This window comes from Nicotiana sylvestris, chromosome 2, assembly GCF_000393655.2.
Source record: "Nicotiana sylvestris chromosome 2, ASM39365v2, whole genome shotgun sequence".
Classification (NCBI taxonomy): Eukaryota; Viridiplantae; Streptophyta; class Magnoliopsida; order Solanales; family Solanaceae; genus Nicotiana; species Nicotiana sylvestris.
Genome location: NC_091058.1, coordinates 151,068,473 through 151,080,708, shown reverse-complemented (window position 1 = coordinate 151,080,708; position 12,236 = coordinate 151,068,473). Strand labels below are relative to the sequence as shown.

The following is a 12,236-nucleotide window of genomic DNA, read 5'->3' as shown; positions in this document are numbered from 1 at the left end:
AAGATTACAAGCTCTAAGGGGTTAACTATGATACATAACAATTACGCGGGTAAAATTTTATATGGCTCAACAAAGAAACGCCTATATCACTTCCAAGACTGAACAAAACTACTATTTCGCTTTGAACACACACGGGGTAGGTTCTAGACATCAAATGCAATGCACAGAAAAACACAAAACCTTACACACACATGGCACATAACACACTCAGGATTGGACTCATCAAGACACTCTAGTCAAAGAAGTTAAGCAACGTTACGATCATAAAATTTAAGGTACATATATAAGAGTCAAAAACTGAGCCTAAGCGTTACCACCAAAGTACTCACTATTCTCAAGGTATGACAAGGTTAAAAGAGATTGCTTCAATTCAATTCACGTCATCATGGCTTCTCTCCTAAAAAAATAAAACTACCTACACCCGGTTCAAACAAAACCCTTGGAAAAGAATCACGGCACAAAGAAAAACCAAGGGGGAATTACTACATTACCTACAAAGAGAATCTTTTTTCCTTTTTCTTTAGACTTAAATCCCTCAAGAAAACTATCTAGGGGATCCATCGTCGGGACAAGTCCAAATTTATTTATTTATTTTGATTTTTTTTGAGCTACTAAAATACTACACAATTCTACATCTTACTAATCATCTAGAGAATTCTTCCAACCCACACATAAAATAGTGCAGTGTCCTCAATGCACAAATAAAGCAAAATAATAACAAGGGTGGACAAGAAACTCCCTGAAAGGCCAAAGGCCAAAGCAATAGCGGCTCATGATTACTCAGACTTCCCCCAGGCATAGTCCTCCGTGTGGGCACTCCACACTTAGTCCTCAACATCTAACTCACTTTTGCACTCTTCCAATGACCTTTCCTCATATGTTTATAATCCTACGAAACAAAAACAACTACTACAACAATAATAACAAAAATAAAAAAAATATACCTCCCAACAAGCACCTGGTTTAACGTCGCAGCACGATGCATGGCCTGCTTACTCATCCGCGAGTACAACTTGGGTCTTGTCACGATCAATTATTCCTCCCCAATAGTGCTTAACTCTATGTCCGTTCACTAAAAATTTTCTTTCACCATTTAAAGCTCGCAGCTCAATTGTATCATCAGGAGTGACTCTCACCACCTCAAAAGGGCCTGACCATCTCAATTTTAACTTCCCAGGAAATAACTTTAGCCTTGAATTGAACAATAATACCCGTTGGCCTGTCTCGAAGTGACGTGGCTTATACACTTGTCATGCTATCTTTTAGTCTTCTCTTTATATAGCTTAGCATTTTCGTAAGATTGCAGCCTGAACTCATCCAATTCATTCAACTGCAAGAGTTTTTTCTCACCCGCAACGTCAAGGTCCATGTTCAACTTCTTAATGGCCCAATACGCTTTGTGTTCAAGTTAAACAGGCAAGTGACATGTCTTCCCATAAACAAGCTTATAAGGCAACGCCCCAATCGGCGTTTTGTATGCTGTTCTACACGCCCACAAGGCATCATCTAACTTTGCAGCCCAATCCTTCATATTCACACTCACTGTCTTCTCTAAGATTTGCTTTATTTCTCTGTTCGACACCTCAGCTTCCCCACTTGTTTGAGGATGATATGTTGTAGCAACTCTATGGCAGACTCCATATTTAGCTAGAAGATTATTCAACAACCGATTGCAAAAATGAGTCCCCTCATTACTAATTAAGGCATGTGGAGTCCTAAACCTCGAAAATATATTCTTTTTCACAAATGCAGCTACCACCATGGAATCATTTGTTGGCAAGGAAATTGCCTCTACCCACTTCGACACGTAGTCAACTGCTAGCAAAATGTATTTATTTCCTCTGGACGATGGGAATGGTCCCATAAAATCTATCCCCCACACATCAAAGATCTCAACCTCCAAGATGTTATTCAAAGGCATCTTATGCCTCCTTGTGATTGTTCCTGTTCTCTGACATTGGTCACACTTATTAACAATGCATGGGCATCTTTGAATAAAGTTGGCCAAAAGAGACCGGATTGTAGTACCTTTGTAGCTGTTCTATCTCCTCCATGATAGCCCCCATAAGGTGAAGCGTGACAGTCGTACAACACCAATTCCACCTCATTTTCTGGAATGCATCTCCTCATCAACTGATCAGCACATTGCTTGTACAAATATGGCTCATCCCAATAGTAGAAGTTCACATCATGTAAAAACCTCTTTCTAGCTTCAGACTCAATTTCAGGAGACAATACCCCACTCACTAGATAATTGACATAGTCTGCGTACCATGGGGGAGGGTCTTGGGTTATAGCAAAAAGTTGCTCATCAGGAAATACTTCTTTAATCTGGCCACCCTCCTCCACGTGGTAGTGATTTTCCAGCCTTGATAGATGGTCAGCTACTTGGTTCTCAATGCCCTTTCGATCTCGTATTTCTACGTCAAATTCCTGCAACAACAAAACCCAACGCATCAATATAGCCTTAGATTCCTTTTTTTGTAAACAAATACCTGAGTGTTGCATGATCGGTATGGACTATGACTTTCGTTCCCACCAAGTATGCCTGAAATTTCTCAAAGGCCCACACAACAACTAATAACTCCTTCTCAGTGGTGGTGTAATTTAGTTATGCATCATCAAGAGTCTTACTCGCATAGTAGATGGAATAAAACACCTTATCCTTCCTCTGGCCTAGCACTGCCCCAATAGCATGGTCACTCGCATCACACATAAGTTCAAATGGTAAGGACCAATTAGGTGCCACAATAATGGGAGCAAACACCAACTTCTTTTTGAGTTCTTCGAATGCCTTGAGGCAAGCGTCATCAAAGTTGAAAGTTACATCTTTTTCAAGCAGCCTGCACAAAGGAGTAGCAATTTTTGAAAAATCTTTAATAAAGCGCCAATAAAATCCCACGTGTCCCAAGAAACTCCGGACACCCTTCACTGAAATAGGTGGAGGTAATTTTTCAACTGCCTCCACCTTTGCCTTATCAATTTCAATGTCACTCTTAGATACTCTGTGACCCAACACGATGCCTTCTTATACCATAAAATGATACTTTTCCCAATTCAGTACCAGATTTGTTTCTTTACAATGGGCCAGTACCTTGCTTAAATTCCTCAAGCAATCATCATAAGAAGACCCAAAAATAGAAAAATCATCCATAAACACTTCCACGAATGTTTCCACCATGTCGGTGAAAATAGCCATCATGCACCTCTGGAAAGTGGCTGGTGCATTACAAAGACCAAACAACATTCGCTTGAAGGCAAAAGTACCATAAGGACAAGTAAAAGTGGTCTTCTCCTGATCCTCTAGGCATATGACAATCTGATTGTATCCCGAATAACCATCAAAGAAGCAATAATATTCATGCCCCGTTAATCTGTCTAGCATTTGGTCAATGAATGGAAGTGGGAAGTGGTCCTTGCGGGTTGCTTTGTTGAGCCTTCTATAATCAATGAAAACTCTCCATCCTTTTATAGTGCGAGTAGGAATTAGCTCGTTTTTCTCATTCTTAATCACAGTCATCCCTTCCTTTTTGGGCACACATTGAATTGGGCTTACCTAGTTGCTGTCAGAACTGTGAGGGATTGTGAAAAAGGATGAATGCTGGGATCACATAAAGCTCGCCCAACAGTATGTATACCAATCGAGATTTGGATAGTGAAACTACTTGGATCCTTCAATTTCTGAGGTAACTTGCCTTGAATTCTTGAACCGCACTCCTCAGTGAGTGCCATAGTTTCGAACTCGGTCAACCTCCTTTTATTCGCCACTATGTCCTTAATGTACTTTGCATATTTGCGTACTTCTTGTAAGATGTCAACCAATAGAATATTAATTTGCACCTACTTCAAAATATCAAGAAACTTTTTATATGCGACGTCATCCTTTAATTTTTGCAATCTTTGAGGGAACGGAGGTGGTGGCCTTGCAACCAATGGTGGGGGTTGCTCAGCCACCGCCTCTCCAGTTGGCTTCTCTGATTCCTTATATTTTTCTGATGTTGATTCTATCGTGGTTGGCCTCTCATTAAAAGTCACATGTTTCCCCTTTTTAGACTGAACTTCTTCTAATTGTCTCTCATTCCTCAACGTCACGACATTAAGGGATACCTTAGGATTAGCTTCAATTTCACTTGGAAGAGCTCCAGCTGGTCTATTATTTTGAGAACTGGCAAGCTGTCCTAATTGGCGTTCCAAATTTCTATTTGTTGCGGCATGGGCTTGCTGCTTAGCCATAAATTTCTGAGCGAGGGCTTGCTGTTCAGCCATCACGTTTTTCAACATGTCTTCAAGGTGACTTGTTGGACTCACTTGTTGTTCAAACTGAGGTGGTCTATATTGTTGTTGAGGTGCTTGAGGCCTATATTGATCTGAGTACCTTGGTTTCCACCCCAAGAGAAGTTTGGGTAGTTCCTCTAGTTGGGATTGTAAGTGTTCCCATATTGGTTTGTTTGGCCCCTATTTGTATTACCCACAAAGCAGACAAACTCTGGATTAGTAGGGCATAAGTCGCTTGTGTGACCCTCTCCACATATTTCGCAAAACACTTGAACCTATTGTACTGGTTGTGCTTGTTGCTTGTTGATAATCAAGGTCATCTGATTGACTTGGTTGGTCAGTGTAGAAATCTGCGCTGATAATGATGAGACGACATCTAACTCAAGAACTCCTGTAGACTTTTGCACTGTGTGTCTACCCATCTCTCCTTGCCAATCCGGATTGCTTTTGGAGAATTTTTTCAATAATGCATATATCTCGTCAAAGCTTTTCTCCAACACTTGACCTCCAGCTGTAGCATCTAACACAATCTTTTTTTAGGATGTAGACCTTCTATGAAAGTGTGAGCTAATACTTCTCTTGTCTAATTGTGATGAGGACAGTCTCTGATTAGCCCCTTGAATCTCTCCCAATCTGAGTATAAAGACTCTTTCGCTTTCTATTTGAAGGCAACTATCTCACTTCTGATCTTTGCAGTTTTGCCTGAAGGGAAGAACCTTGTCAGAAATTTCCTTGCCAAATCATTCCATGAGATAATAGAATTAGCTGGTTCTGCCTTCAGACATCGCTTTGCTTCTCCCAATAGTGAGAATGGAAAAAGTGTGAGCCTCACATTGTCTGGAGTGACTCCGTTAGTGATATAAGTGTCACTAATCTCCAAGAAGTTCAGGATATGCTGTTGTGGATCCTTGTGTGGAAGACCCATAAACTGCCCATTCGCATGAAGTAGCCGGATCATGCTTTGTTTCAGCTCAAAGTGCCTAGTGATTCTAGGCTTCACAATGCTAGAGGTGACATTGGCAATGCTGGGCATCGCCACCTCCTGAACAGCCATGTGTTGCTCCTCTGCCATGTTCCCAGGAAATTGAACAAGTGCATGAATATTATTCATGTCCCTTGCTTCGCTCAACTTCATGTGAAATGTTCTCTTAGGTTCAGGATCAAAGCCTTGAAGTCGGTCCTGGCTTCTGACCCTACTCATTCAATCAAAGTTCCTGAGATCCGAGCAATAATCAAGTAACGTTAGACTCGACGAAATAAACAATTAAAGCAAAAACTAGAAAGTAGTTAATATTCAAGTCCCCGACTACGACGCTAAAAACTTGTTGCTCCCAAATGTACATGCAAGTATACGTGGTCGTACAAGTAATAAAATGATAAGTCGAGTGTCGAACCAACAGAGACTTATATCAACTACTCACTAACACACCAATATTGTTATTCCGTCAAGCTAAATTCGAGTTCAAGAGTTTAATTATGCTAAACTACAATTCTAAGTAATAACTAAATTATCAAGCAGTAGAATGATCATTATGTATTCAATAGAGACAACTATTCTAGGGTTGTGATCGATTCACCAATCCTATTGTGTTCTAGTTAACTCTTCCTCTCATACAACTCACTCATGGTAGCTAATTAATCGATAATTGCTCTTATATCCTTCTCCCGAAGTACTACTCGCCTATTCAAAATAGATTAATACCTATATTCCTATGGAATAAATCTATTAAGAATGCATTAAGATTACGATATTTAATTAAGTATGGTGACTAGGTATATTCCTATCCTAACCACAAACCCGCCCCCAAGGGTTAAGATCATGCTCTCTTCAATTCTTCTCTAATCTAAACACGGCTTTCCCAAGCATAGCATAGATAGTAAATAGAACCTAACTGCTGGTCAGACAATTAAGCAATTAATCACAGAATTGAAGAAACAACCATATATTAGTGAACTTTAATCGAGGTTAAGTCAACGTTAAACAACAATATTCATGGCTAAATCACAACCCCAAAACAATGGATTTTTAGCCATTCATAATACTAGCAAACAATTGCATAAGGTTTGAATAATTAAAAATACTAGAAAAGATAAATAAATCTGAGATGTTCTTGCTCTCGGATGTTTCTTGTGTGTATTTGTCTACCAAAGTGGCATGTCCAGGTCTAAGCTCCATCCAAAATCATCAAAATAGCATTTTTACATGTATCTATACCAATTAGGGCCGGGCCCAGACGAAACACCCTTTGCTGCATGAAATAGGACTCCGACTCTGTGAAATTTGTACAGGCGTGCCGCACTTTGCGCCGCAACCTGCGGCGCGCTAGTGGAGATTATCAGTAGCCTTGCATTTTTCTTGTCTGGCCAATTTTTACACTGCTGTACCACACCCTGAAGCGTCCCATGCGGCGCGGTAATGAGAATTTGCAGAAATTATACAAGTTACAGATATTTCGAATGTCTTTCCAAAGATGTATTGTGGAGCCCAAACGGAGTTCTGAGCGAAAGGTTATGTGCATTTTACTAGACAATGCATTGTATGCCATCTCGATTCTTCGTTTCATTCTTAACTATCATCCGTTGATCCCCGAACACGATCCCAACTTAATTTCTTGGGCTTTACTCAGACTTCAAAGCTCCAAATCACTAGAATTTATTCCATAATGCCTACATAGACCAGAATCACTCCTACAAGGCATAAAACACATATTTAGTGCAAAATACTAGCGATTAAAGCTCAAACTTAATTAAAGTGGAGTAAATTAGAGTGTAATAAGCGACTAAAATATGCAATTATATCCTATCATCATACAGCCGTGGAATTCCACTGCGGTCCACACTTTTACCTGTTCTGAAGAGCTGCCATTCAATACCACTACTAAGAGCTGAAAGTGGGTGCGGCCTCGGAACAGGTCTGCTGACCACGAAAAAACCACCGCAGACGCGGTTCAAACTTCAGAGAGTTCACATTTTTGGACTTTTAAAGTCTGCATCCACTACCAAACCACGCCCCCACAAAAATCTTTCCTTCACCGTGGAATTTTTAGCGCGATCAGCGGTCTAATTACATACTTAGCCAAAATTTTCCAGTATTGTTCTGCACTGCATCAAACATTCCTACATACATCTCACAACCAGTTAGTTCAAAACAAATCCTACACTAAGAAGAAAATGAAAAACACTTGGGTTGCCTCCCAAGAAGCGCCTGATTTAAGTTCGTGGCACGGCGCATGTTACCATCATCATTTGAAATTGATCAAGGCCACGACGTGGCTGTCATCAAATTTTCCCAGTTAGTGTTTGACTTGTTGCCCATTAACTCTGAAAACTTCACCATATTTATTCTTCAAATCAATAGCACCAAATGGAGTCACATGTACCACTTCAAAAAGGCCACTCCATTTTGATTTGAGCTTTCCCGGAAATAGTCGTAACCGAGAGTTGAATAAGAGAACCAAGTTACCCTCATTGAATTCCTTGCCTTGGGTATATTTGCCATGTAAGTACTTCGTCTTATATTTATACAAGGACAAGCTGGAATAGGCATGAAACCGGAACTCATGTAGCTCATTAAGTTGCTCTACCCGGAGATTTGCTGCAACACCTCACTTAAGATTTAACCTCCTCAACGCCCACATGGCCTTGTGCTCTAACTCAACCGGAAGATGGCATGCCTTCCCAAATACTAACAGGTACAGAGACATACCAATTGGAGTCGTATAAGCAGTCATGTAAGCCCACAAAGCATTATCTAGTTTCCTTGACCAATCAGTTCTATTTGCATTGAAAGTGTTTGACAATATGCTCTTTATCTCCCTGTTGGCGACCTCAACTTGTCCACTAGCCTGAGGATGATAAGGGGTTGATACCTTGTGATTGACACCATACGTTGCAAGCAAAGTTTCAAATGTCCTATTGCAGAAATGAGAACCCCCATCACTGATGATTGCCCGAGGAGTGCCAAACCGTGTAAAGATATTTTTCTTGAGAAATGCCACCAAACTCTGGGCTTATTTGTTGGTAAAAGCCATGGCCTCAACCCACTTGGAAGCATAATCAACGGCCACTAGAGTATAAGTGTTACCACATGAACTCACAAAAGGCCCCATAAAGTCTATGCCTCACACGTCAAAAATGTCAACCTCAAGAATAGTGGTGAGAGGCATTTCATCCTTCTTTGAAATTCCACTAGCTCTCTGACACTCATCACATCTCTTGCCAAGCTCACTAGCATCTTTATACAGAGTAGGCCAATTAAAACCATAGCTAAGAACCTTTGAAGCCGTTCTTGCCCCACAATGATGACCATCGTAGGGCGAGGAATGACAAGCATCAAGAATACTCATTTACTCCTCTTCTGGAACACATCTTCGAATCACACCATCATTACAAATCTTGAAAAGATAAGGTTCTTCCCAGTAATAATCCAAACTATCTCGTTTAAGCTTCTTCTTTGGTTAGAAGAGAGCTCACTCGGAATAATGCCGGTCACAAGAGAATTGGCCATATCATTTAAACACAAACTTTGCATCCTTTTCCATTAATTTGCATAAGGTATTCACCACCTCGGAGAAGTCCTTGATGAACCTTCAGTAGAACCCCGCATGTCCAAGAAAGCTTCTCACTCCTTTGGTGGAAGTAGGAGGAGGAAGTTTTGAAATCACTTCAATCTTCGCGTAGTCCACTTTGATACCGTTATTTGAGATCTTATGGCCGAGACAATGCCCTCCTTGACCATAAAGTGGCACTTTTCCCAATTAAGCACAAGATTCGTCTCTTCACATCGGGCCAACACTTTGTCAAGATTACCCAAACATTTTTCAAACGAGTCACCCACAACACTGAAATCATCCATGAACACTTCCAAGAATTCCTCCACCATGTCAGTAAATATAACCATCATACACCACTGAAAGGTAGCTGGTGCATTACATAAACTAAATGGCATCTGGGAAAATGCAAAGGTGCTATACGGACATGTGAAGGTGGTTTTCTCCAGGTCCTCTGGTGCAATCATAATCTGGTTGTATCCTGAGTACCCATCCAAAAAGCAATAGTAGGAACTCCCAGCAAGTCTATCCAGTATTTGGTTAAGAAAGGGCAATGGAAAATGATCTTTGTGGGTCACTTTGTTCAACTTCCGATAGTCCATACATACCCTCCATCCAGTGATAGTCCTAGTGAGGATCAACTTATTTTGCTCCTTTGTGACCACAGTTATACCCCCTTTTTTGGCACACATTGAACCGGTGAAGTCCATGAACTATCCGATATGGGATACACAACCCCTGCATCTAGCCACTTGATAACTTCCTTCTTGACAACCTCTTGCATAGCCTCGTTCAACCTCCTTTGATGTTCCATGGAGGGTTTGACATCATCCTCAAGTATAATCTTGTGCATGCAAAAGGCGGGACTTATCCCCCGAAAATATCAGTTAGAGTCCATCCAATTGACCTCTTTCTTCTTTGAAACACCTCAATGGTGGCATCTACCTGCATGTTAGTAAGGCAAGAAGAAAGAATAACAAGTAAAGTTGAACAAGGGCCTAAGAATTCATACCTGAGGTGTGGAGGTAAAGGCTTCAACTCCAATACGGGAGGTTCCTTGATTTAGACCTCTGTTGGTGGAGTCTTTCTATTTTCAAGATCTAAGGAAATCTTATAGGGCTCATAGGAGTAAGAACCCATTCCTTGCAAGGCATTGACATACTCTACCAAACCTTCAACCTCAGTCACATCATGGTTCAGCAATACAACTTCCAAATGATCCTCCACATTGATCATGACACTCGTGTCATCAACTATCACCTCAGTCACCAGGTCCACAAAAGAACAAACCCTAGTACTATTCAGCTACCTCATTGATTTGCACACATGGAAGATAACTTTTTTGTCACCCACCCGGAAGGTGAGTTCCCCTGCTTCTACATAGACCAATGCCTTCCCTATTGCTAGGAAAGGACTTCCCAATTTTATCGATACTTTATAGTCGACTTCGCAGTCGAGAATCACAAAATCCGCAAGCAAAATAAACTTGTCAACTTGGACAAGAATATCATCAATAATACCAAGCGGCCTCTTCATTATTCTATTCGCCATTTGCAATCGCATTGATGTAGCTCTCGGCTGACCAATACCCAAAGTTTTGAATATGTAGTAAGGCATCAAATTTATACTTGCTCCCAAATCACACAATGCCTTTGCAAAATCCACACTCCCGATGGTACATGGAATGGTAAATGCCCGGGATCTTCAAGCTTGGAGCCATCGAGTGCACAATAACACTCACTTGATGAGTCATTTTGATAGTCTCACAATCCATAGATCTCTTTTTAGTTACCAAGTTTTTCATAAACTTGGCATATCCCGGCATTTGCTCAAGAGCTTCCACCAAGGGCACATTGATCAACAAACTTTTCATCATCTCAATAAATTTCTTGAACTGGTTTTCATTCTTCTACTTTGCAAGTCTTTGAGGGTAAGTGGAGGAGGCCTTGGCAAAGGATCCTTGGCTTTAGGCATTACCGTTTCTGGCATGTCTATCACGTGTTCCCTAGATGTGTTCACTTCATTTTGAGTCTCCTCCTCATGGTCATGAATATCAATTCTCACCTCACCATCCAACTTCTCTTCACTCACTTCCTCAACAACTATAGGATCATCATCATTTTGCACATCAACATCATCACTTACAACTTTCTTTTGCTTGGAGGTACTTGCTTCACCATCTCTACCACTCCTAGTGGTCACTGCCACTGTATGGACGATATTGTTCCCACCTTTCGGGTTTACTACCATGTCACTAGATAGTGCCCCCTTAGGGCGAGTGCTTAGAGCTTGTGAACTCTGACCAAGTTGGACCTCTAGATTGCGAATAGAAGTATTATGGGACACTACTTGGGCATCAGAGTTGGCGTTCTTTTTCATTATTTGCTCAAACATTGACTCAATCTGTCCCATCTCATTGTTGGACGAGCTAGGACCTTCGGGTGGAAATGGAGGTGGATTATTTGGTTGTTGAAACATTGGAGGCCTTTGAAAACCCGGTCCCCCATTACCTTGATTACCATTATTCCAACCTCCTTGGTTGTTATTGCTATCCCAATTGTTATTGTTACCCCAATTCTGGTTGTTGTTCCCCCAATTGTTGGAGTTCTTGTTGTTGTTGTTGTTGTTGTTCCAATTTTCTTGGCCTTGGTTGCCCCAATTCTGATTATTTCCTTGCGATCTCCATTGTTGGTTTGGAGCATTACCTCGTTGTCCTTGATAGTTGTTGGCATACAAAACCTCTTCACTTTGCTCACAATACCTATCATCCTGGTTGTAACCACTACTACCTTGCTCATATTGATCTTGATTGCCTTGCATTTGTTGCCCATGCTGTCTTCTCTTGTTTATCAATAGATTAACGCCTTCCATTGTTCACTTGCTTTGGTCCCTGAATCTGCTGAAGCTGTGCTTTGGCTAACTAGTTCATGGTTGTTGTCAACTCAACTATGGCTTGTCCGTGGTTTTGAAGTTCCTTGTGAAGGTTTATGACGTGAGGGTCCCCTTGAGGAACATTTCCCGACTCGACCAGGCTGAGGAAGTGTCAACCATCTCATCAAAAATCTCACAGGCCTCAGTATAAGGCAACTTCATAAAACTGCCCCCTGCTAAATTGTTTACCACACATTGATTGGTCGTGTTTATACCCTGATAGAATATCTGTTGGATCATTGCTTTAGTCATATCATGTTGGGGCATTCCTTGACCATAGTTCTATATCTATCCCAGATTTCATGAAAGGGTTCATTTGGTTCCTGTTTAAACGCTAAGATCTCATCCCTTAATGCAGTCATATGTACCGGTGAGAAAAACATGGCTATAAACTTGTCAGCCAAATCATCCCACGTAGTCATGGAATGGTTGGGGGAGTCTTTTGAGCCAGACCAGAGCTTTCCCTCTAAGTGAAAAAGG

At 41.0% G+C, this 12,236-nt stretch overlaps 1 protein-coding gene and 1 non-coding gene across 2 annotated transcripts; one reads left to right on the top strand and one right to left on the bottom strand.

Moving 5' to 3' along the window:
* Positions 1 to 3,840: 3,840 nt before the first annotated feature.
* LOC138885791 (uncharacterized) lies at positions 3,841 to 5,476 on the bottom strand. The gene is made up of 3 exons (XM_070166770.1): positions 4,957 to 5,476; positions 4,560 to 4,795; positions 3,841 to 4,455 (listed from the first exon to the last, which is right to left on the bottom strand). Exons 1-3 carry the CDS (start codon positions 5,474 to 5,476, stop codon positions 3,841 to 3,843), a joined length of 1,371 nt encoding a protein of 456 aa, XP_070022871.1.
* On the top strand, positions 4,861 to 4,965 carry LOC138886604 (small nucleolar RNA R71). The gene has a single exon (XR_011405654.1). It is a non-coding gene; the product is annotated as a small nucleolar RNA R71 (small nucleolar RNA).
* Positions 5,477 to 12,236: the final 6,760 nt, after the last annotated feature.